We start from the raw sequence: 24,342 nt of genomic DNA, 5'->3' as shown, positions 1-24,342 counted from the left end.
GTAAAGGGGTATAATGTAAAGAGAAATAAAACAAAATGAATTAGGCAAGAGAAGTAGAATAAAGCAAAACAATGAGAAGACAGCATGGAGTTAAAGAAAAAGGGAATAGAAGAAGAAAAGGGAAAAAAGAAAACAGAAAGGGGAAACTAAAAGGAAAATGGAAAAAGGAAAAGAAAGCAAAAGAGGAAAAAAGTAAGGGAAAGAAGAAAGGGAAGGAATGCGGTGTAGGGGTCTATACCTGTTGTCTATTATGAAATCTAGAAAAAAGTGGAAAAATAGGTTAGTTTAATGACTTAATACCTTATGTATATCAAATATATATACCCCACTAGGAAAAAGTTATATCAGGATACAGGAGATATAAAACTAGAGAGGTGTACCCAAGGTATGTCACTATGGTGATATCATGTTTAATGATGGACCTATTACCTGTTTAGGCCCAAAGGAGACAAAGTTTGTAGAACATGAATCCAGTAGGATTCACGCTCTTTCAGGATTTTTTATCCGGCCACCCCCTCTTCTGACCAAAGGAACATGATCAATGGCCTGATATTTTAATTGGGCAATCGTATGGCCCATGAAAATGAATTGAGAAAAAAGGAAAGGATGATCCAGCGTATCAGGCTAGTTTCTTAAAATACAACATAGCTTTTATTGGCCCATTAAAACATTGCTCCACACCAATTGTCCATATGGTGCACCACAAGGATCAGGACCTACGCGTTTCGACGTTTAAGTGTTAATCATGGTCTCACTGACCCGAATGCTGACCGACATATAAACATGATCTTATAAACACATCTTATGGTCGACTTGTGTTGCGAGATGTGGCCTCCCTGACATATCCGAGACCGCACGGACATTTGATGAAGTAGACGACAAATGACGACTCACGAGAAATAACCCTTAATGGGATAACGTTTTTCAGAGCGAGGATGAGTTAACGAATCACCTTTACTAATGTTGCAGTATTCTAAGCGAGACAGGGGAAAGTACCCCTGCATTGTGTAGCCAAAGTGCGTTGTGCCATGCTGGGTTTCTTAGATCCTACTTCAGCCCTGACAAGGTGGTTCCTGATGATGTTGGGTTGCTTACTACAAAGAAGTAGTTTACTGTTGAATTCAGGTACATTGGGGTAAAATTTCTGTAGCAGGGACCAATGTTTAAGGATGCATAATTAATGTGCCTGCTAAAGAGGTGATGGGTACTGACAAATGCCATTCTCTACAAATTACATTTAGATGTAGTTTGTGAATAAGGTAATCAGGATGTCCTCAGGGTAACCTCTACTTCAGAATTTTTTGTTCATTTCATCATGTCTGATCTTACGAACTGAATAGTTAGAGACAATACTTTCTACCCTGTGATGTTCAGGTTTAGGGGGCTCCCTCTTGATGTGCTTAGGATGACAGCTGGAGTAATGCAAAAGTCTATTTTTGTCTTTTGGTTTTACATACAGGTCTGTCTCGAATGTAACGTTAGTGGAAATGGTGGCCAAGGTATCCAAAAAATGGATGGAACGTTATTCCTGGTGAATTGAGAAGGTTAAACTCAGGACATAGGTGTTAAGGTCCTGGAAAAAGAGAAGGAGGCTTTCATCACTTAAACATCCAATCCAATCCAGAGCAACGCATACTTTCTTAAAAGCTTGTCATCTGACTGCACTCATCTCAGGATATGTTTAACCAAGAGCAGTGGTAAATAAGGGCAAATCTGATGCCTAGCAGTAAAGCAAAATTAATCCAGAAGTGATAAAACAGTGGCTACATGTATGACCTTTACATGCGAAGCCGCAAAATGCTTGTAAACCAGAGCTAAAAATCTATATTGTGTCAGCTTCAGAGTGTCCATCTTGACCATTCGGTAACTACATGCTGAGTATTGTAGAGTAGGGACAACTTTTAGCATCTTGTATGTGCCTTTAAATAATTTATGTAGTTGACACTCATGATATCCCCATGACAGCATCCTAAATATCGAATTCACAGAGGATGGATGAAGCACCAATAAATTGCTTGAGACTTTTATATGATACTTTGTAGTCTTATGAAATACATGCTTTTGCCATAAGCGAACTGTTTAGGGCAAATAAAGTTTCGGCATGTTGGACTTCAACATGATTGATCCATTGTTCTTCAGTCCATTGGATTTCAACATGATTGATCCATTGTTCTTCAGTCCATTGAATTTCAACATGATTGATCCATTGTTCTTCAGTCCATTGGATTTCAGCATGATTGATCCAAACTTCTTCAGTCCATTGGATTTCAACATGATTAATCCATTGTACTTCTGGAAAAGGCGACTGACAGGACTTTTCTCCCCTTTCTTTATTAAAGCAGGCATGTTAGACTGATTCCAGCACACACATTTGTGGGAAAGTCTTGAGATAGCTGCCAGCAGATCGATAGTCAATAGTTTTCTGGTGTTGGACCAACTTTATTGAGTATCTCTAAACTCCAAGGCGGGCAGCTTATTCTCTTTCCCGCCGGTGTTATGGTCCATGTTACAGTCCTTCACAACATCATCAAGTTTATTGGGTGGAAGTACTCTCAACTCTCGAATGGCATAAGGGAGGGCAGTCGGGAATCAACAGATTTTCTGTGCTGCTTGCCCAAATGGCGGACTTGTTACTTCAATCCTGGAATGAGTCTGTCCTTGGCTCTTGCGCAAGGACTCGCACTGTGGCAAAAGCTGGTGCTTTGAAATGATGCCGTTCTCAAACATAAATTACTGCCATATGGCAAAAGGAAGTAAACGGAATTAGTGTCCGGTTCCTTCAATGCTTGGTTGTTGGTGGCTTATGGGACATCAGAAATTCCTTTCATTGCAGTTGACGCCAAGTTTTTGTGTACGACGATTACCTGCTAAATAAAACAAGATAAGTAGTGCAACGGCCTGATTCTTATTTTTGCTTTTGCCACTACAGGATTTGAGACTGCACGTTCCTTGGCTCTTCATGGTGCGCTGGTAATTTTGGCATGCAGGAACCTCCAAAAGGCAAATGAAGCTAAACGACAGATAATAGATGAATGGGTAAGTCAAGAAATTTCCAGAAATTATTCCATATAAATAAACATTGCATTTTGACAATGGAAACTCTTCAATTCGATTCACATTGTGTGTAGTCAGGTGCATATGTCGAGAAAGCTAAACATGTCCATTGGGCAGATGGGGGACGATATACTCCTTTTGGTTCCCATTTGGTCAGTATACTTCCACAAGAGGATGAAATATCGAAGTAGACTCCATGCACCAATGTAGAATAAGTAAACATACCGCACAGTATACTTATTTTTACCAGGGTAGCCCATGGGTCTCACATTCACCAACGGTGACTAAAGTTGGGGCGAATCGCTTCGCATACCCTAATCCATCGGCCTCCTGTGACCTCTGGAAAGGAACCCGGAGAACCTCCTCTTACTTGACCCTTATCTTACCTCCTTTTGATTAGCCTTACTGGTGCGACATAATCGTTGTGGCGTGATGCACATGTGACGTCGTGCTAGGCTGGCTAATGAAAAGAAGAGCCGCTGCTGCCATCAGGTAAGAGACGCTTCTTGGCTCTCGTCCAAAGGCCACAGACTACTTACATGGCTGAGTGACCGGGTCCTGTGAATCGATTCGCACCATCCTCTATTGGTGACAGTTGCCATTATTGGGCATCCTTCACAGCCTCTCTTTTTTCCCAATTTATACAGTAAACAGAGAGGCAAAAACGAGATGTAAACTTAGCCTATATTTGCTACTGTAGCCTACTGTTACAGCAGTCTGTAGTGCTCTGTTAAGATAAGGCTACATGACATGTATAGGCTCTGATCTGAAGGACCACCAGTGCCAATTGAAGGAGTAAACACCCAATGCCTGTCATGTATTGGTTTATAAAATGACCCCAAACAATCAGATCAATTCACCAAAGTCTCCAATGAGAACCTTTATGCATAGGTAAACGGGTCTAACTGAGGGCATGCAACTCTCTAAAACTCTCTACTTTATCCAAACATTAAAGAGGTTGTCTATGACTTGGATTTTGATTTACTATTTTTAAGATAGGTCATCGATATCAGTTTTGTAGGTGTCCTAAACCCCTACTGATTAGCTGCTTGCAGGTCCCGTGGCATTCTGAAGTAAACAGTGAACAGAGTGGTGACAATGGCCTACTCTCTGCCGCTATCAAGACCTGCAAACAGCTAATCGATGGACGCCGTGTGTGTGGTACCCCAACTGATTTGATAATGATGACTAGAGATGAGCGAACCCGAACTTACAGATTTGCAGTTCATACAAAAACACCGAACACTGACTTCTATCGGAAGTGTGTTTTAATGTTCAGAGTCCCGGACAGAGAGAGATTTTCTAGCTCAAAAGTTCAGCTCCCATTGTTTTCCATGAGGTTCTGGTTCAAGTTCGGGTACCCAAACCGAACTTTGGAATAAAGTTTGGGTCGGGTACTAGAACCTGAACTTCCACGAGTCTGCTCATCGCTATTGATGACCTATCCTGAGGGTAGGTAATCAGTTTCTAAGACCTGGACTACCATTCTAAAGGGGTATCCCCATTTTAGACCAACTTTCAGACCCTGTACGACTTGCGACTGTGTCCTGACCCTCCTTTCGTCTGATAGAAAATGAATGTAGAAATGGTTTTGCATGTTGGAAGCTGTCTATGGGAATTACAAAAGATGCAACCTTACTTTTCAGACATTTGATTATCCAAAGACTGAAGAGTTTTTATTTTGCTTTTTCTTTTCGGTAGTTTACTATTAACCTTTATTTTTGACATGTGGCAACAGTTTTCCTTTGAGATTATTTCTTACCTCGAAATACAAACTATTCTTTGACCTCCTTCATTCCCTTCCAAACCATTCAGCACTGAAAGAGTGGGCCGCCGTTCCTCCAGCTTTTACGAGGCGCGCCAAGATCTGTTTAGGCAGCAGGTGGCTCTCGTATCTCATGCACGTTCTCCCAGGCCTCCAGCATTAAGTGGCAGCATATTGTGTCTATAAGTACTTTTCAAAACGCTGCCATTTGCCACTTCTAAAGGGATTTTTTTCCTCTCTCTTTAGGAAAACAATTGCCTGTGTCCACCGATTAACTGAGACTAAGCCGTCATTGGGTTTTTTTCTTTCTTTTCTTGTAATAGCTTTGTTGTTGTTTATTGAGAGGGGCTAATTAACTTTGATTATTGTGCTAATATTATGGCACTTTGACAGTCCTTCAGATTTCGGAGACTGCAAAAATAAACAAATGAAATGCAGGTGCTGGACCAGAAAGAATAAGTTATTACTGAACTTTGATTACCCGCTCTATATCGCCAGGAGAGAATCTGTTGATTAATTACAGGATGTCGGAAATTTACATTGCATTCCAGGAGGGAAAATAATGTTATCCTCCAAAACCTTTTTTGTACCCATCGGGATGGAAAATAATCTGGTATCTTATGTCTGATAACAAATAGATATAAAGAGAATTTTAGTTCTTGTTTCTACACCGAAAGCGGGACAATGGGACATGCAATGCTCAGTTAACAACAATTACTAGATATTCTGTTTTTTATGTTTTTTTTTTTGTGTTTGTTACATTTATACAATGGTATTTGATCCCAGCATGTAGGTGATCGGATAGGGCCTTTCACTTTAACAGGATAGTTAACCCTAAGTGAGGATTTGCCGCATAGACATTGCACCGCAGTATTGATTGGGGAGGTGGTGGGAAGAGAAGGTGCCTTCACGGTAAATTGTCTGTGGTCTAACAAAGAAAGGGATGTCCGTAGAGACTGGACCATGTGTGTGTCACCAATATCCAAGGTCAAAGCTGCAGTAAACAGGGTCCATTACCTGGCCGGCAAGCTCTAACTTCACCTGACCATCATACTTTACACCTCACGTTGACCTGAAATTTTGAAGAATCTTACGTCCTCGAGTGCAAGCTGAAGTATAGACTTTGTTGAGCTTTGGATACTTTTATCCAACCACAGCTCAGACCCATGGTCCCCCACTGGCATAAAAATGTGGCTTTTGCTTTACAGCCTTGTGGATAGTTGTTTCTTTTTAGATAACTTACGCCCTGTACACACAGTGATTAAAGTGCCTCTTCGATCTCTCTTGGCTTCTCCCGGCAGTGGAAATTGGCAAAAATTGTTCCAGCTCGCAGGGAATTTAAAACAACCAAGTTTTTTAATATTATCATTAAAATTCCTGGATTTGTCTTGAAAAAGAAGCTTGTCCGGCTTCGAAACGCGTAGGGAATAAAAACCTTCCCTTATGTTAACCCCTCTTTCCATGAGCATAGCTGTCTTCAACTGTGCCTACAGCCTTTCTTCAAGCACTAAAATGCCATCACCTAAACAAGAATATAACAGATATACCAACGCGTTTCATACTCAGTCCTTTTTAACAGCTTTATGGAATTTGTAATTTTAGAAAAATGTAGGCTAGAGATGATTTGTTGACTTCTATGAGATAGTTTTGAGAGCTCTGTGATCTTAGGTCACAGCTCACCACCTCCATTTCTGTGCCCGGTGACTTTACTATCATCAATGCCGTGATCCTGTGTTATCAATACAGTCATGGCTGAAAGTGTTGGCACCCTTGAAATTACTCCAGAAAATGAAGTATTTTTCCCAGAAAATTATTGAAATTACACAAAAATAATTGTTGGAGAAAGGTTGAACTTAATGGACCTGGGTCTTTTTTCAACCTATGTAACTGTTATACATGGGAAAAAAAGGCAAATTGGACTTAATTTCACGCAAAACCCCAAAAATTGGCCAGACAAAATTGTTGGCACAGGTGTATGGAGGGGTCGAGAGATCTCATGCCCTTTAGGAAACTTTGAAACGAAATCACCAAAAATTGAAATAAATTGAAATAAATTTTAGAAAAACTTGATTAGTTTATTTTCTCTTTAATTAATCATTAATCTGCCATGCAAAAATAACAAACCTACCTTATATATTAAAAAAAAAATCAAATAATATTTTACTAAATGGTTATTCTTTTCTTTTTTTTTATTAATAACGACAATAAAAAAATACCGAATATAGATTTATTTGTATGTCTTAGTTCTTCAAAATATTTTTTTCTTTAAAAAAAAAAAAATAAATAATGGAACTATTTCAATATCCTGAGAACATCAGTAAAAATATTTATGTGACAACAAGTGAAGAATGCTGAGTTTCTTCAAATAAGTGGCAATTTTAGATGATTCCAGCGTCAATCTATTGATCCTCGAGAGCAGATTATTACGTTAGCCATCTCTATTCTGTAAAATATAGATTTCATTAGTGTTAACAGAGGAACATTTTTCTTATTTCTTTTATTTTCCCCGTATGATTATGGTGGGAAAAAAAAAATCCTGATTGACATTTTTTTTTTCCTAATTCAAGTGGTCATTTCTTGATATTGAAGGAAAAGCTTAAGAAAGATGTCTAACTAATAAGTAGGAAGATTTTTTTTTTTAACAAAATAGCCAGAGGTGAAGGGAGTTGAAAAAAAAAACATAAAAAAAAAAATCAGACCAACTCCTCGAACTGTTCACTTAATTGCCAGGTTGGATTTCAGCCTCATCGTTCTCACTCCTCCATCGCAGACAATAAGACTAAAGTTCTACACAATCATCGCATTTGTGAAGAAGTGATTACAGGAAAAGGAGTCATGTAAACTCCAAGCTTTTTGTTGCCTTCTCTCTCTTGTTTTTTTTTTTTTTTTTAAGTATTTTTATGTTTTTTTGTGAACGCTCATGCATGATCAAGCTTTAATATCACATCTTCAGCTTTGTTTGATATCATACGCTCTGAAAAGAAGGAAATTAGAACAGTAAAACTATGATTTGTTTTAATCAGAAAGATATTGTCTAGCATAAATCTCATCTTGAGGAGTGGGAAAGCCCTCGAGCAACCAAGGAAGAAAAAAAATATAATACTTTGTAAAGTAGGACTTATCGCTCTAATACGGAGCTTAATTGACTTTGAGGTTTAAAGGGAAGCTAAAACAACCTATGTGTTTATATATATATATATATATATATATATATATATATATATATATATATATATATATATATATTTATTTTTTATTTATTTTTTTTAATTTGGCAAATTTTTTCTTTCAAATTTATATTTTTGATAAAACAATTAAATAAAATTGTAATCTTGCAATTTTTACCCTGGCCACTGGGCTTTTTTAGTCTCCTACATCCTGTTCTTTCAGGAAGAGTTTTCAGCAGTTTCGTTATCATCAGAGGCAGGATTACAGTAAGTGGTAGTGTGGCACCCCAGGGGTCTGGTTGCCACAGTAATAGAAATGTTACGTCTGAGAGCAAGTGGGAGGTTTCTCTGGTCAGGAGCCCTAAGCATGCAACACCTCCTGCCCAGACCTGGGAGGGGAAGAATCTGCCCTTATGAACTGGGTTTGGGGCGGGATTAGTTGAGTCAGAGTCTGGGAGTCAGAGCCTGGAGAGGGAAAGTGTCAGCAAGGAGCTCTGTAGGAGCTAGGAGCAGTAGCTGAAGACCAGGGGCTGGAAGCTAAGCAGAGATATAGCTCGCCCTGGCAGAAGAAACCAAATACCGGACACCGGAGTCCGAGGCTGTGGAGATTGATATCCACCCAGCAGCAGAAAACAGCCGGCAGGGGATTCCAGGTCCTCTGGCCATAGAAGCCCGGAGGCTCAGTCACAAGGAAGGGACCAGCACCGCCATCCAGGAGCGGAGGCTAACAGAAGGCCCCAAGTCACCAGCCATACGGGTGAGCACCACACGGTATACTCAGGGACGTGGGCTACTTCTACCCGCTTACAGCAAGGTAGCCAGAAAGAGTGCAGATAGACGGGGAGGCCTACAACTCCACCTGGCCAGGGGAACTCCTGTTTGCTCGCAGACTGACCAGGCCCCTTATGCTAGCCAGTACTCCCGGGAGGGTCTGCCTTCATATCACCAGTAAAGACCCTGAACTGCACTGCAAAGACTGAGTCATTCCTGCTCATCGCCGCACCAGCACTACTAGTGCTGGGACGCCCGCGCACCATCACTCCCATCATCCACATTACCTGCCCTGAGGCCATACTCCTCCCGTAGGGAGTTATCCCATCTTTTGCTGCGCACACCACACCAGCCTTAGCGGACTGCCTCGCAGCGGCGGTACACCCTGACCCCGCGATCCACGGGTGGCATAGTCGGACAATTAACCTAGAACCCAACCCACAAAATACCGCCATTGGCCTGACCACCCTGAGCCACGGGACCGAGTCACCGCCACGGATGCTACAACCCCCAGAAGCCCGGTTCCAGGTGCCCCTCGGCCCAGGGGGCGAGTCAGCTTTGGCGTAGTCGGTAGGATTTCGTGCCCGCAACCACCGGGTACTGCGCGCCTTCAAAAGACTGTCCTACCTGCCGTGGTGAAGGTTCCCGCCATCCGGAGCCGTTTCCCGCCATCTTCAGTCGGTTCCCGCCATCCGCAGCTGTTTTCCCGCCTTCCGCAGTCGTTTTCCCGCCATCGGACGCCATCTTCAGGACGCCGCACGGGAAGAAGAGGGGCGTGGACTCCGAAAGCGCGCGAGACCCGAAGCTCCGCCCCACGCACCGACGCTGCGCAAGGTCCTGGAAGGGAGAGAGAGCGACGCTGACGTCACCAGAGCGCGACGCAAGGTCCTCCACCCTGACTATCGTCTGCGGAGCCGCGGCCTACGGAGAAGAAGCAACAGAAAGTAGGCCACACTTAACTAGGGGGGAGGAAGATGACGGATCCGGAGGGACCCTCTACCACTAGCGCGGCCGCTGCCGCAGTAATGCCATTTACAATGCCCTATATCCCCGGAGCGGCCTGGCTGCCCCAGTACTCAGGGGAGTCGCATACCCTAAGCGACTTTAAAGAGAGACTGTACAGCCTGTTTAAGGTATACCCCCTGACAGAAGGACAAAAAGTGAGCATATTGGTAGGCCAGCTAACCGGGGCAGCCCAACGTGAAGTAAAGTCCTGGTGAGTCCGGGACAAGGAGACTGTGAAAGAAATCTTAACCCGTCTGAGGGACACTTTTGATACCCGTACCTCAGCAGAGATCAAAATGAAATTCTATGGGTGCTAGCAGCGGGCCCAAGACAGTATAAGAGACTATGCTTTGAATTTGCAAGAGGCCCTGGGAGCCATTAAACAGGCAGACCCTGACAGTGTGCGGAATGCAGATGAACTGTTAACTGAGCAATTCATTGAGGGTCTGCTGTCCAACGCCCACCGAACCCAGTTACGTGCAATGGCCTTGCAGAACCCTGGTTTAGACTTTGCAAAGTTCGAAGACAGGGCCATCCGGGTGCTCAGAGAACCGGCACCCGGTAGCGCTGTAACCCACCGGCGCCCTGCTATTACCTATCACCAGGAGGCGGCGCCCTTGTCTACAGAGTTTGTAGGAGCTGGCTTTGGATAACAACCCGGCTACAGACCTGCACCATCAGGTCCAAGAGCTAACCAAAAGTGTAGCTTCGCTAACCAGAACTGTGCAGTCTTTACAGGTCTCTCCTCCAGGGAAGATCCAGCTGGCATCTGGACCGGAGGACGTCCTGTGGCGCCGACAGAGGAGGATCCCAACGTCCAGAGGAAGACCCAGCGACAGATACAACGAGGACGGACAAACCATCTGCCGCCGCTGCAATCAACCCGGACATATGGCAAGGTACTGTCATTTAAACGGGCACAACCTGGGGTAGAGGGCCAACCCCCAGGCGTAAGATCATCAGGCCCATCGAACTGGCGTGATAAATATGTAGGGGGATGTCCGGTCTTGCCTGTGGTACTGGATGGCATTCCTATGAGTGCCCTACTGGACACTGGGTCACAGGTGACTACCATCCCGTACGTGCTCTTTAGGCGGTACTGGAATGACTCGGACATAACCCGCTACCCAGATGACGACCTGAGTATCATCGCCAGCAATGGTCAGCCCGTGCCGCAGGTGGGATTCAAGGAGGTGACCATTAAGGTCGGTAAAGTCGAACTGGCGGCACAAGGACTGATTATTGTGGACATAGACCGTCATGAGAGCCACCCTAGAATAACCTTGGGAACTAATGTGATTGAAAATTGTCTTGCAGAGGTGATTCTCATTTTACAGCAGGTTGCCAAGAACGCCAGTTCCAGCCAGCAGCGTGTGCTCCAAAAAGAGATCCGGGCACTGATGAAGCGGCAACAAGTGGAACTAACTGGTGGTGAGATAGGTAGCGTGAGAATGTGTGACCCGTTCCCTATTGCCATGCCCCCGAAAAGTGAGATGATGATTTGGTGCCAGGCAGCTATTGGTCTAAGAGGTAGAGACTACCAAGCAATGGTAGAGCCTGTCTACTCAGACAGTAGGCCCACCATTTTGACAGCGCGGGGGGTGGTCGATGTACGCCATGGGAAGGTGCCCGTCCGCATCATAAATATCGGGGAGAGAGAAGTATACCTGCCCCGGTATGCCACGCTAGCCAAATTGTTCACCATAAACCAAAATTCTGTAAAAGCCGTAGAACCCTTGCCTCCATCTCAACAAGAGGAAGGTAACGGCTCTAAGAAACCAATGGAGGACTGGTGTCAGCAACTGCATTTGGGTACTGACTCCACTCCCTCACACCAAAAACAGGGAGTCTACCGGGTGGTTCAGGAGTACGAAAGAGTCTTTAGTAAACACCCGCTAGACTTCGGGCGAGTAAAGGGGGTAGAACATCACATCCCCACAGGAGACCATCCGCCCATAAAGGAAAGATACCGACCTGTACCCCCTGCACACTATCAGCATGCAAAGGGGATGTTGCGGGACATGAAGGAGGCTGGGGTAATCAGGGACAGCTGTAGCCCCTGGGCAGCTCCACTAGTTCTAGTGAAAAAGAAGGACCACACAATGAGTGTGTGTAGACTACAGAAAGGTCAACCGTATCACACACAAAGATGCGTACCCTTTACCTAGGATAGAAGAATCTTTAGCTGCATTAAAATTCGCTAACTTCTTCTCCACTTTGGATCTTACTAGCGGGTACTGTCAGGTTCCTGTAGCAGAGGCAGACAAGGAGAAGACTGCATTCACCACCCCGATGGGCCTCAGCGAATTCAACTGTATTCCGTTCGGGCTCTGCAACGCACCAGGAACCTTCCAACGGTTGATGGAATGCTGTCTGGGACACCGGAATTTCGAGACGGTCCTGTTATCCCTGGACGATCTCATCGTCTATTCCAAAACCTACGAGGACCATCTGAAACACCTGGCAGAAGTGTTTGACGCCCTGGCTAGCTACGGCCTCAAGGTGAAACCCTCCAAGTGTCACCTGCTGAAACCAAAGGTGCAGTACCTGGGACACGTGGTGAGTGCTGACGGAGTGGCTCCCAACCCTGATAAGATCACCGTGATTAAAGACTGGCCAAGACCCTCCAGCATAAAGGATGTGCGGCAGTTTCTCGGATTGGTAGGCTACTACCGAAGATTCATTCCCGGTTTCACCAAAATGGCAGCTCCTATGCAGGACCTCCTGATAGGTCAATCCAGGAAGGCCAAAAACCAGAAGCCGCCCTTCAGGTGGGAAAAGCTGGAAGAGGAGTCCTTCTGCCAGCTGAAGATGGCTCTCACGGGGGATGAAATCCTGGTGTACCCTGACTACAGCCAGCCCTTTATCCTCCACACAGACGCAAGCAACATCGGGCTAGGAGCCATACTGTCCCAGATCCAGCAGGGGAAAGAACGGGTAATCGCTTACGCCAGCCGAAAACTACGGCCCACAGAAAGAAACCCTGAGAATTATAGCTCATTCAAGCTAGAGTTTCTGGCAGTGGTGTGGGCAGTGACCGAACGTTTCAAGCATTACCTTGCCTCTTCCAAGTTCACCGTGTACATGGATAGCAACCCGTTGACACACCTGGACACTGCAAAACTTGGTGCCCTGGAGCAGAGATGGATGGCCCGTCTGTCCAACTATGAATTCACCATCAAATACCGGGCGGGACGCTCAAATGCCAACCCGGATGCCCTGTCCAGAATGCCAAACTTACCGGACGTAGGGGAAGATCCAGAAGATCTGAATGAAATCGAACTCCCTGCGTTCCACCGTCATGGGATTACCCTGTATTCCCACCGTGTGAAGGACAGGCGCTCTGCTACGTTCAATCCCTTACCCCACTACAGCTGGGCGGAGACACAAGACAGTGATCCCGCAGTCCATCTGGTGAAGGAAATGCTGACACAGGCTGATGCCCGTCTTGACCCAGACTCACCGGAGGAGACCAAGCAACTGTGGAAGGAGATAAGTAAGCTGTTCCTCTACAGGGAAAAGCTGTGCCGGAGAATGGTCAACTCTAGAACACATGAGCTGACCTGGCAGGTAGTGGTCCCAAGACGAGACGCGGCTATGGTCCTGGAGGCATACCACAACGGAGCAGGACACTTCGGATGGAAAAAGCTGGAGTTCTTGCTGCGTGAACGGCTCTACTGGATAGGCATGAGAGGAGCCATCGAGAGGTGGTGCAGAGACTGTGGCCCGTGCAACCTAAGAAGGAAGGACCGTGCCAGCCAGAAGACTCTCCTGCAGTCCATCATCACCAGGCAGCCACTGGAACTGGTAGCCCTGGACCATGTGAAACTGGCTCCAAGCAGATCTGGGTACGTCTGCGCCCTCACCATCGTAGATCACTACTCCCGGTTCCTGGTGGTGGCCCCTGTCAAGGACTTAATGGCTCAAACAGCAGCTAGAGCCTTCCAGCAGCACTTCTGCCTTCCACACGGGTATCCGGAGCAAGTGTTGACCGACCAAGGACCAGCCTTCGAAGCGGAGGTCTTCCAGGAGTTCTGCAATCTGTATGGCTGCAAGAAGATAAGAACAACGCCCTATCACCCTCAGACCAACGGACTATGTGAGAAAATTAACCAGGTGGTGATAGACTTGTGAAAAACATTGCCCCTGGGAGAACGCAGTCTGTGGCCTGAAAAACTGCCTGATTTGGTGGACTTGTACAATGACATCCCCGTAGGCTCCACCAACTGTACCCCAGCTTACCTAATGAGAGCAAGACCTGGTAAGCTGCCTATTGACCTGGATATGGGAGTCCTGACACCTGAGGACACCTCGCCAGAGGCAGACTGGGATACAGAACGGCAGCAGCAGTATCGGAAAGTGCAGGAGAGCGTCGAGCGGAGTCTGTCTCAAGCAAGAGAAAGGCAAGAGAAGGCTTATAACCAGTATGCTCCCGCTGTTCCCCTGGTACCTGGAGAGCAGGTCTTGAAGAGAAAGAGGCGGTTCCACAAGTTGGACGACCAGTGGGAGAAGGACCCGTACACCGTACTGCCCTCAAGTCATGAGAACCCAAAAGTATGTATCATCAGTAAGGATGGAGGAGAGACCACAGCCATTGTCTCCAGAGACCACCTGAAGAAGTGTCCCGAGCAGCTGCAAAGCCCTGAAGAAGATCAAGAAAACCCTGAACCCGCAGAGGAAAGGGAAGAAATGATCAGTACCGTACTCGGAGACTTTCCCCGGTCCTGGGCTCAGATCAACAACGCAGTCGTGGTACCCGTCCTCACCTTTCTCCAGCCAGCCCCTCAAGAGCCTACAGAAGAACAGGTAGTGTCAGAAGAGCAGCCGGCCCAGGAGGCAGAAGAACCCATACCAGCAGCCCAGGAGAATCAACCCTCTGCTAGTAGTGAGCCTGCCGTGCCCCTAGTAAGCCAAAGAGTACGCAGAAAGGTGCTAGACCTACCCGCAACACCTCCTACACCCTGTAGTGCAGAACCAGATAGTGGGTTACGTAGGTCCACCAGGAGCACTAGAGGACAAATGCCCGCTCGCTGGAGAATCTAAACTGTAATATATATTTACCTGTACATACGTAAATGTTGAAAAAGGTTTATGTTTTGTTACCTGGGTACTAATTATGTTTCTCTAGTTACCCTGCAGGTTTATTTGGACTGACAGGTTATGGACGCTGAATAACCGGAACCACATTGTAGATAGTTGCACCTTGTTGCCTCTTGCGAAAATGGCCGCAGAAGAGAAAACCTGTCTGGCGTGGCCTCCTTGTGGCCCAAAGTAGCTAGTCTCAGCCTTGCAGCCACGCCCAGGGCCAACGCTTGGGGTTTGCTTTGGACAGGTCCCCTACTCTGTGCCAAGACTTCACCTTGTTGGGTGATATGTACACCTGGTTATGGACACGCCGTGACCTCTAAAGACTAAAGCTGCTTGTATATATGTTGTTATATTATTGTTTATACCCTGTATTTGTGTTTTCTTAAAAATGTGTTTAGTCCCGGAGTACTAAAATTCACTAGGGGGGAATGTGGCACCCCAGGGGTCTGGTTGCCACAGTAATAGAAATGTTACGTCTGAGAGCAAGTGGGAGGTTTCTCTGGTCAGGAGCCCTAAGCATGCAACACCTCCCGCCCAGATCTGGGAGGGGAGGAATCTGCCTTTATAAACTGGATCTGGGGCGGGATTAGTTGAGTCAGAGTCTGGGAGTCAGAGCCTGGAGAGGGAAAGTGTCAGCAAGGAGCTCTGTAGGAGCTAGGAGCAGTAGCTGAAGACCAGGGGCTGGAAGCTAAGCAGAGATATAGCTCGCCCTGGCAGAAGAAACCAAATACCGGACACCGGAGTCCGAGGCTGTGGGGATTGATATCCACCCAGCAGCAGAAAACAGCCGGCAGGGGATTCCAGGTCCTCTGGCCATAGAAGCCCGGAGGCTCAGTCACAAGGAAGGGACCAGCACCGCCATCCAGGAGCGGAGGCTAACAGAAGGCCCCAAGTCACCAGCCATACGGGTGAGCACCACACGGTATACTCAGGGACGTGAGCTGCTTCTACCCGCTTACAGCAAGGTAGCCAGAAAGAGTGCAGATAGACGGGGAGGCCTACAACTCCACCTGGCCAGGGGAACTCCTGTTTGCTCGCAGACTGACCAGGCCCCTTATGCTAGCCAGTACTCCCGGGAGGGTCTGCCTTCATATCACCAGTAAAGACCCTGAACTGCACTGCAAAGACTCTGAGTCATTCCTGTTCATCGCCGCACCAGCACTACTAGTGCTGGGACGCCCGCGCACCATCACTCCCATCATCCACATTACCTGCCCTGAGGCCATACTCCTCCCGTGGGGAGTTATCCCATCTTTTGCTGCGCACACCACACCAGCCTCAGCGGACTGCCTCGCAGCGGCGGTACACCCTGACCGCGATCCACGGGTGGCCTAGTCGGACAATTAGCCTAAAACCCAACCCACAAAATACCGCCATTGGCCTGACCACCCTGAGGCACGGGACCGGGTCACCGCCACGGATACTACAACCCCCAGAAGCCCGGTTCCGGGTGCCCCTCGGCCCAGGGGGCGAGTCAGTAGCACTTCTACGTAGAGCTGATAACACACAATCCACCAATCACAATAGACTATGTCACAAAAATAAGATTGTAATCTTGCAATTTTTTCACTGGCCACTGGGATTTTTTAGTTTCATGCTTCCTGTTCTTTCAGAAAGCGTTTTCAGCTGTTTAGTTATCATCAGAGGCAGGGTTATAATAAGCAGTAACACCTCTACGTACAAGTGATAACACAATCCATCAATCACAATAAACGATGTCACAGCTCCTCCTCCATTTACAGTACCCCTTGCACCCTCTCATTAGATTCTTCAATACAGCTCATAGATTGTGGCTATATACATGTGTTGTTTCCTGAAATAACAGGAAGTTAGAGTAATGCAGAAAGGAGGAACCGAGTAAATCTGGCATAAGAACAATTTTATTAGTAGAAAGATATATATTAATAACATATCACATATATAAAGCTATTACAGTATTGGTTAAGACAAGAGTGCAGTGTGCCAGGAACTGCGGCCACAACGTGGTGAGTCGACCCACAAAATGATCCAATTGGAAGTGTAATGCATAAACTAATACACCCATCTAATGGCTTAAGTAAAAGATATGTAAAGGGCCCCATGTACTGGGTTATCCCTCAATGTCAACATAGGGTGCATCAAAATAAGCGCTTACCAAGTGGGTAGGGGCCACAGGTGGGGGGTTAGGCAAAGGAGCGCCTCGACGCGCTTTTCACCAGAGACCGGCAGGCTTTCTCAAGAGGCGTGAACACCCACTGCAGTGTAGTCCTCCATATTCATAATTTCTGTATAACCACGCCACCCATCACTGATTGGCAGCATTGCACAGTGTACACAGGAAGCTGCCAATCAGTGTTGTGGGCGGGGTTATACACAGCTTAGCATTCTGAAAACTGATAGATCTGCAGCAGATAAAACAGGGATTGTATCAAAACTGCAGCAAGCAGGCCAGTAAATGATAAATCGCTGGAATCAGGGTTTCTGCCCCTACATCATTATGTGCTCAGATAGGATAGCAAAAAGCTGGTGACAGATTCCCTTTATGCATTGTGGGCAACAATAGCAGACTTGTGAGCTCTATGGTGGGCTCCTGATATTTTCTTGTTATCGTTTTGAGGACGACTTTTGCTAACCACTGACAACTGTATGGTTTTCACTGAAATACTTGTCAACATATATTTTTTTTGAATGGCATTGTGTGTGGACTTCATTATTCCCCAGTTTAAATATAAACTAAATAAATTAAATATAGAAGATTTACAACCGCATGTAATGAGCAAGCAAGCACTGGGGTGGTGAAGTGGGTGTACTAACACAGGAACCTGTTTACTTGAGATTAGAGACTTAGCACTTTTCTGCAACCGTTACATTTATGGAACTGTACCATATTTTTTATATACTGTGTGTATATATATATACAGTACAGACCAAAAGTTTGGACACACATTCTCATTTAAAGATTTTTCTGTATTTTCATGACTATGAAAATTGTACATTCACACTGAAGGCATCAAAACTATGAATTAACACATGTGGAATTATATACTTAACAAAAAAGTGTGAAAAAATTGAAAATATGTCTTATATTCTAGGTTCTTCAAAGTAGCCACTTTTGCTTTGATGACTGCTTTGCACACTCTTGGCATTCTCTTGATGAGCTTCAAGAGGTAGTCACCGGAAATGGTTTTCACTTCACAGGTGTGCCCTGTCAGGTTTAATAAGTGGGATTTCTTGCCTTATAAATGGGGTTGGGACCTTCAGTTGTGTTGTGCAGAAGTCTGGTGGATACACAGCTGATAGTCCTACTGAATAGACTGTTAGAATTTGTATTATGGCAAGAAAAAAGCAGCTAAGTAAAGAAAAACGAGTGGCCATCATTACTGTAAGAAATGAAAGTTAGTCAGTGCGAAAAATTGGGCAAACTTTGAAAGTGTGCCCAAGTGCAGTTGCAAAAACCATCAAGTGCTACAAAGAAACTGGCTCACATGAGGACCGCCCCAGGAAAGGAAGACCAAGAGTCACCTCTGCTTCTGAGGATAAGTTTATCCGAGTCACCAGCCTCAGAAATCGCAGGTTAACAGCAGCTCAGATTAGAGACCAGGTCAATGCCACACAGAGTTCTAGCAGCAGACACATCTCTTCAACAACTGTTAAGAGGAGACTTTGTGCAGCAGGCCTTCATGGTAAAATAGCTGCTAGGAAACCACTGCTAAGGACAGGCAACAAGCAGAAGAGACTTGTTTGGGCTAAAGAACACAAGGAATGGACATTAGACCAGTGGAAATCTGTGCTTTGGTCTGATGAGTCCAAATTTGAGATCTTTGGTTCCAACCACCGTGTCTTTGTGCGACGCAGAAAAGGTGAACGGATGGACTCTACATGCCTGGTTCCCACAGTGAAGCATGGAGGAGGAGGTGTGATGGTGTGGGGGTGCTTTGCTGGTGACACTGTTGGGGATTTATTCAAAATTGAAGGCATACTGAACCAGCATGGCTACCACAGCATCTTGCAGCGGCATGCTATTCCATCCGGTTTGCGTTTAGTTGGACCATCATTTATTTTTCAACAGGACAATGACCCCAAACACACCTCCAGGCTGTGTAAGGGCTATTTGACCAAGAAGGAAAGTGATGGGGTGCTACGCCAGATGACCTGGCCTCCACAGTCACCAGACCTGAACCCAATCGAGATGGTTTGGGGTGAGCTGGACCGCAGAGTGAAGGCAAAAGGGCCAACAAGTGCTAAGCATCTCTGGGAACTCCTTCAAGATTGTTGGAAAACCATTTCCGGTGACTACCTCTTGAAGCTCATCAAGAGAATGCCAAGAGTGTGCAAAGCAGTCATCAAAGCAAAAGGTGGCTACTTTGAAGAACCTAGAATATAAGACATATTTTCAGTTGTTTCACACTTTTTTGTTAAGTATATAATTCCACATGTGTTAATTCATAGTTTTGATGCCTTCAGTGTGAATGTACAATTTTCATAGTCATGAAAATACAGAAAAATCTTTAAATGAGAATGTGTCCAAACTTTTGGTCTGTACTGTATATATAATATACCGAAAAAATATATACCGGTAATTACAAAAAGTATGTGTATAGATTTTTGTTTTTTTTTATCTTCACTAAATTTAATCTTAAAAAATATATATATATTTATATATAATGTTTTGTTTTTTATCTTGATTATTATTTTTTTTTCAACATTCGTCATTTATTTACATACTGCGGAGCATGCTGTCAGACTGAGATATAGCATAGCATGCTGTGTTGTATGTGTCATCCTCCTTTTTGTATCTCTCGCCCATCTGATGGGCTGGGCAAGTTCTCTTAAATTAACCCAAGCATAGGTGGAACCAGCCTAGTAGAGCTGGGATGTTGTGTGTTCGTTCCCTGCAACGGAAAATAGACCATTCCCCAAACGGCACATCACTGGGGATGTCCTTTCTCCTTGGCAATGACTATTAACTGCTTGGACATGTGCTTCTTATACTGATCTGCAGTACCCGACAACGGCCACTACAGGGTGTGTGGAGCTGTGATATTCCGGCTCTGAGCACTAAGTAATTCCAGCCTCAACGTGTCCTGGAAACAGCTGGTTGTGGGGGATCGGGGACAGACCCTTTAATAGTATGGCAATTAACAGTGTGGCGTGCAAAAATGGTGTTGGCGCCTGACCTACTAATCAGCAGAGACGCCAGAGATGGCAGGTAGGAGGAGATTCACAGGTCCGACAACCAACGTGGCCGCTGGATCACTTGCAGGACCATAGTGACTCAGTGGTTCACATCCAGCGGTTCAGATCTGATCATGGCCATATGTGCCTTTACAGTTTTTTCCTTGTTTACTTGGTTTTCTTCTTAAAGGGAATCTGTCAGCAGGATTTCACCCCCCAAAACTATTATGCACATATAGCTCTTTTAAACACAAGTCCAACAATACCTTTACATGGCCAGTCCATTCCTCCGTTACTGAGAAATCAGTGTTTTAATGGATATGCAAATGAGGTTGAAGTGCTTCCAAACTTTCCGTCACTCCGGCTCTATTCTGCCTCCTTAATTTTAAGTCACACAGCGTAGAGACTGTTAGTGAAGCAGAAGAAGGTTTGGGTGGGGAATAGAGATGCTGTGACAGAGGCTTGGGCGGAGCTTCCATACTCCGAAAGCACTTCAGCCTCATTTGCATAATAATTAAAACTCAGATTTCTCAGTAATGGAGGAACAGACTAGCCATGTAATGGTATTGCTGGACTTGTTTTTGAATGAGCTACATACCCAAATAAATAATTTGGGGTGTAAAATTCTGCTGATGGATTCCCTTTAGGGCCAACAAGGATGAAATTGCTGTACACTGCCCTGCTGTATATAGTTGGTTCCTGATGCATTAGTAGACCCACTAATAGGAATGCACAAAGTTCTCCAGCTCCCGTAGATTGGATGTGAAGATCCTCGACACAAAGTAAAGGCCTGCTTGGCTTGAGATGCAGAGAATGAATGTATTAATCCGTGTTGGATATAAAACTTCACCAATTTATTAGTACAGCTTAAAAGGATCCAGGTACAGTAAAAATATTGCATCAAGGCAAAAACTGATGCGTTTCGGACATAGTCCTTAGTCATGGTATTAATACATCATTGCAGACAAGAATTAAATAGAGAAACCAGTTAAAACTAGACATACCCAATTCTAAAACCAGGAAGAATGTGATACTGTTGACTGAAACATGATAAAACATCTCCTGAGTACATTTCTTAACATAGATGTTAAGTCAAAAGACTCTTCATCCCCCATCAAGCTTTTTTCATAAAATGTTAGAGTTGGAAGGGACCCCCAGGGTCATAGTGTCCAACCCCAATGCAGGATTCACTAAACCATCTCAGACAGATGTCTGTCCAGCCTCTGTTTGAAGATTTCCATTGAAGGAGACCTCACCTCCTCTCGTGGCCGCCTGTTCCCCTCACTAATAGCCCTCACTTTTTGGGCTGTGCTTAGGGGAACTATACATTTCCCAAAAGTTCTCTCTTAAACTTGAAAGATGCCCACAGGAGCTGAGAGCTCTCCTCTTTTTGGAAATTAACTGCAGCTCTTTCCTTCAAGCAATCGATGAGTCGGAGGTCCTTGGCCACCACCAACGGTTTGTTTTGGAATATTTCTATAACTTTCGAGAAGAGAGAATTTTATGATAATTAAAGGGCAACTCATGGACCTAGTTTGGGTCCCAAATACTGAACTTATTCATGTTGCAACAACTGGGAAGTTATCATCGCTCTCCTGGATGGGAGTTTGGAAGGCTGACCACCATTGGACAACCCTATATAAGTCAGTAGGGTGCGTGAAGGGACAACAGCATTTTGATTCCTGCTTTGAATCTTCATGTACATACCAAGATGTTGCTGACAGCAGCATATTGAGGACACACCACAGTTTGGGCGCAGAAAGAGTTAACCATGGTAAGAAAATGGGACTGGCCCGCGAAGCCGCAGTTTCCCCGACATTCACATGGATGAATTGTTGAAATCCTTTCTGTTTCTCATTGCGATCTAAACATATGGCATGAATTTTCTGCTCTCATTATGGATGCCGAGAGAAGGGAAAGACAAATATTTACTCTACATTCATGTTTTACAGTAAAAACACGGTTCTGCTTGTTTATACAGTTTCAATGTTATAATTTTTATGGTCTGTTTGAAAACCGCTGTAAACCTGGATCTAAATCATAAAGGAGATTTGTTACATTCTCCGTAGAAAGAAAGGATATACAGTGCGGAGTTATTGCAGCGTAGGTCCACAGTCAGTGGGACTCAACGCGCAGCCGTGTCTGAACGTACCCCAGAGCAATTCATTTAGATTTATTTTGATTATACAAATGGAGAACTTGACATTTTAAATTAATTAAAGTTATTTTATTAAGCTGATTGTCACACAGAGAATTTAGATCGCCTGTCTTTTTTTTTCTGAACTACGGTGCACTTTTTGATTATTATGTTTTCAGCAACGCTTACTGCATATTTAATTTAAGCCATAATATTTGTATTATTTTTTTATTATTTTTATTAAATATATCCATATATATATATATATATATATGTGTATATATATATATATATATATATATATATATATGTATGGTTGGAAGACCATGCATGTATTTATTTTTATTTATTTTTTTATGTAGCTTTTTGATATATTTTTTATATATTATAGCATAAACATCTCCTGACAGAATACCAGAAAATCGTGTTTGTTTTATTTTCAAAACTGGTTATTTCATAAGTCAAACCATTAGGATAATTAAAATGTTTCTCTTATCACCTTATCACAAGATGTTGACTGCTTATCCGTAGGAGCTGTTCTGCAGTTTTCAGCAGGGGGCAACTCGATGTGTTTACATCCCGCCATTGCCTGAGCATATAAAAACTGTTTGGTGGGTGGGACGGTGTTAGATCCCCCACCTATCTGATATCTATGATCTATCCTATAGATTGGTCATCTCTCTTCCTCCTCTTCCTCATCTTCCTCTTACAGTTCCTCTTCTTCCTATTCCTCCTCTTCCGGAGTTCCAAACACTACAACGGACTTTCGGGAAAAGTCCGTGTTTAGAGTTCTGCACCGGAAGGTACGAACCCCGAATTTTACAGTTCGGGTTTGCTCATCTCTGTTTGTGACCAGATAATCCCTTTAAGGAAGGATACACCATTATGTATGTATGTCTCATGTGTTTGAAAGCTGTCGTCTCATTTGACCCATATGGTCATCTTTGTTTGGAAATTCCTTAGCCCATGGCAATGGTCATGCATGGACCATAGGGTTTCAGACCTCTTTGTGTCCCTAAACCCAAAATGGCACCACTATAAGGATCCCTATCTTGGAGAAGGACCATACATGTTCAGAAGGGTTTATGCATGGATTGTTGCTTCATGGAGAGCACTGCCAAACGGGTGATGCACAGAGATATTTAATGGCCAGTTAGGGTTCTTTATAATAGAATATTTGGCCTGCACATATTTGAGTCCTCTATCTTAAAGGGGTTTTCTCAAGTTTGAAAGTTATCTTTCATTCTAAAGATAGGGTTTAACTTTCCAGTCGCTTGGGGTCCTACCGACATGGTCCTCGCCGATCTTGAAAACATGGGCTGTGGAGAGCCCTGTCTAAATGGACTGGAAGTCGATGATGCCCACTGCCTCTCCATTTATTCCAGTAGAGGCGCCAAAGATCAGCCAAGTGCCACACTCGCCGATCTTCGGAACTGATCGGGTGTGCACATGATTGCCAACCACTCCATTCAGCTGTGGCTCTTCAGAGCTCCATTTCTCGCTATTGGTGTGGACCATGTCGGTTGGACCCCTGGCGATTTATCCCCTATCCCGTGGATGGGGAATGACTTTTAAACCTGAGAATACTCCTTTAGGAGGAAGCCCTTATAATTATTATTATTATTATTATTATTTATTATTATAGCGCCATTTATTCCATGGCGCTTTACATGTGATAGGGATATACATAACAAAAGCATAGTAGCAAATGTTAAACTTTTTAATTCTTATTAGAATAATAAAGTCCAGAAATGTTTGATTTAGTACAATTTGACCAGGAGGCCCCTCACTTTCATTATGTATTGATTAACATTCTGCGTTGGTGGAACAGGTGGGACGCTTAGTATTATGGTGTCATACATTCACAGGGATATATTGATCTCTCAGAATAAGTAGGGGGTCTTGAAGGCTATGTTAAACATCCGCCCCGCCCCCAATCTATAGCGTGAATCATGTGTGCACAGCTGTATGTATGCCGATCTGATAGCACAGCTGTCGCTCAGTGTTTAGTTTTGCTCCAGGCAGATCAGAATGCCTTCTGCTTTGACGCATCTTCCCTTGTGATTGATAATTGCAAGCAAATTGACGTGTAAAAAAATGGGATTGTGATTGATTCTGGTGGGAATAATAAGTGGTAATTTAACCAAGTGGTTAAAATAATCTATTAAAAACGACAGTTTATGCTGGTAGAAGTAACTTGC

At 44.5% G+C, this 24,342-nt stretch overlaps 1 protein-coding gene across 3 annotated transcripts in view; it reads left to right on the top strand.

Annotated features, from left to right (window-relative positions):
- Positions 1–24,342, top strand: part of WWOX (WW domain containing oxidoreductase) — a 1,169,433-nt gene that overhangs the window by 82,712 nt on the left and 1,062,379 nt on the right. For 2 of the 3 annotated variants that reach the window (XM_073659143.1, XM_073659142.1), the window contains exon 6: positions 2,930–3,036. In XM_073659143.1, the coding sequence (XP_073515244.1) occupies positions 2,930–3,036 (107 nt within the window). Of the gene's footprint in view, positions 1–2,929; positions 3,037–5,065; positions 7,985–24,342 lie in introns of those variants that run through there. The other variant, XM_073659144.1, reaches the window with a different exon arrangement.

Source organism: Phyllobates terribilis, unplaced genomic scaffold, assembly GCF_046119375.1.
Source record: "Phyllobates terribilis strain yellow unplaced genomic scaffold, ASM4611937v1 Scaffold_13__5_contigs__length_258822181, whole genome shotgun sequence".
Taxonomy (NCBI): Eukaryota; Metazoa; Chordata; class Amphibia; order Anura; family Dendrobatidae; genus Phyllobates; species Phyllobates terribilis.
The sequence above is the reverse complement of the archived record's forward strand: the minus strand, read 5'-3'. Positions and strand labels throughout refer to the sequence as shown.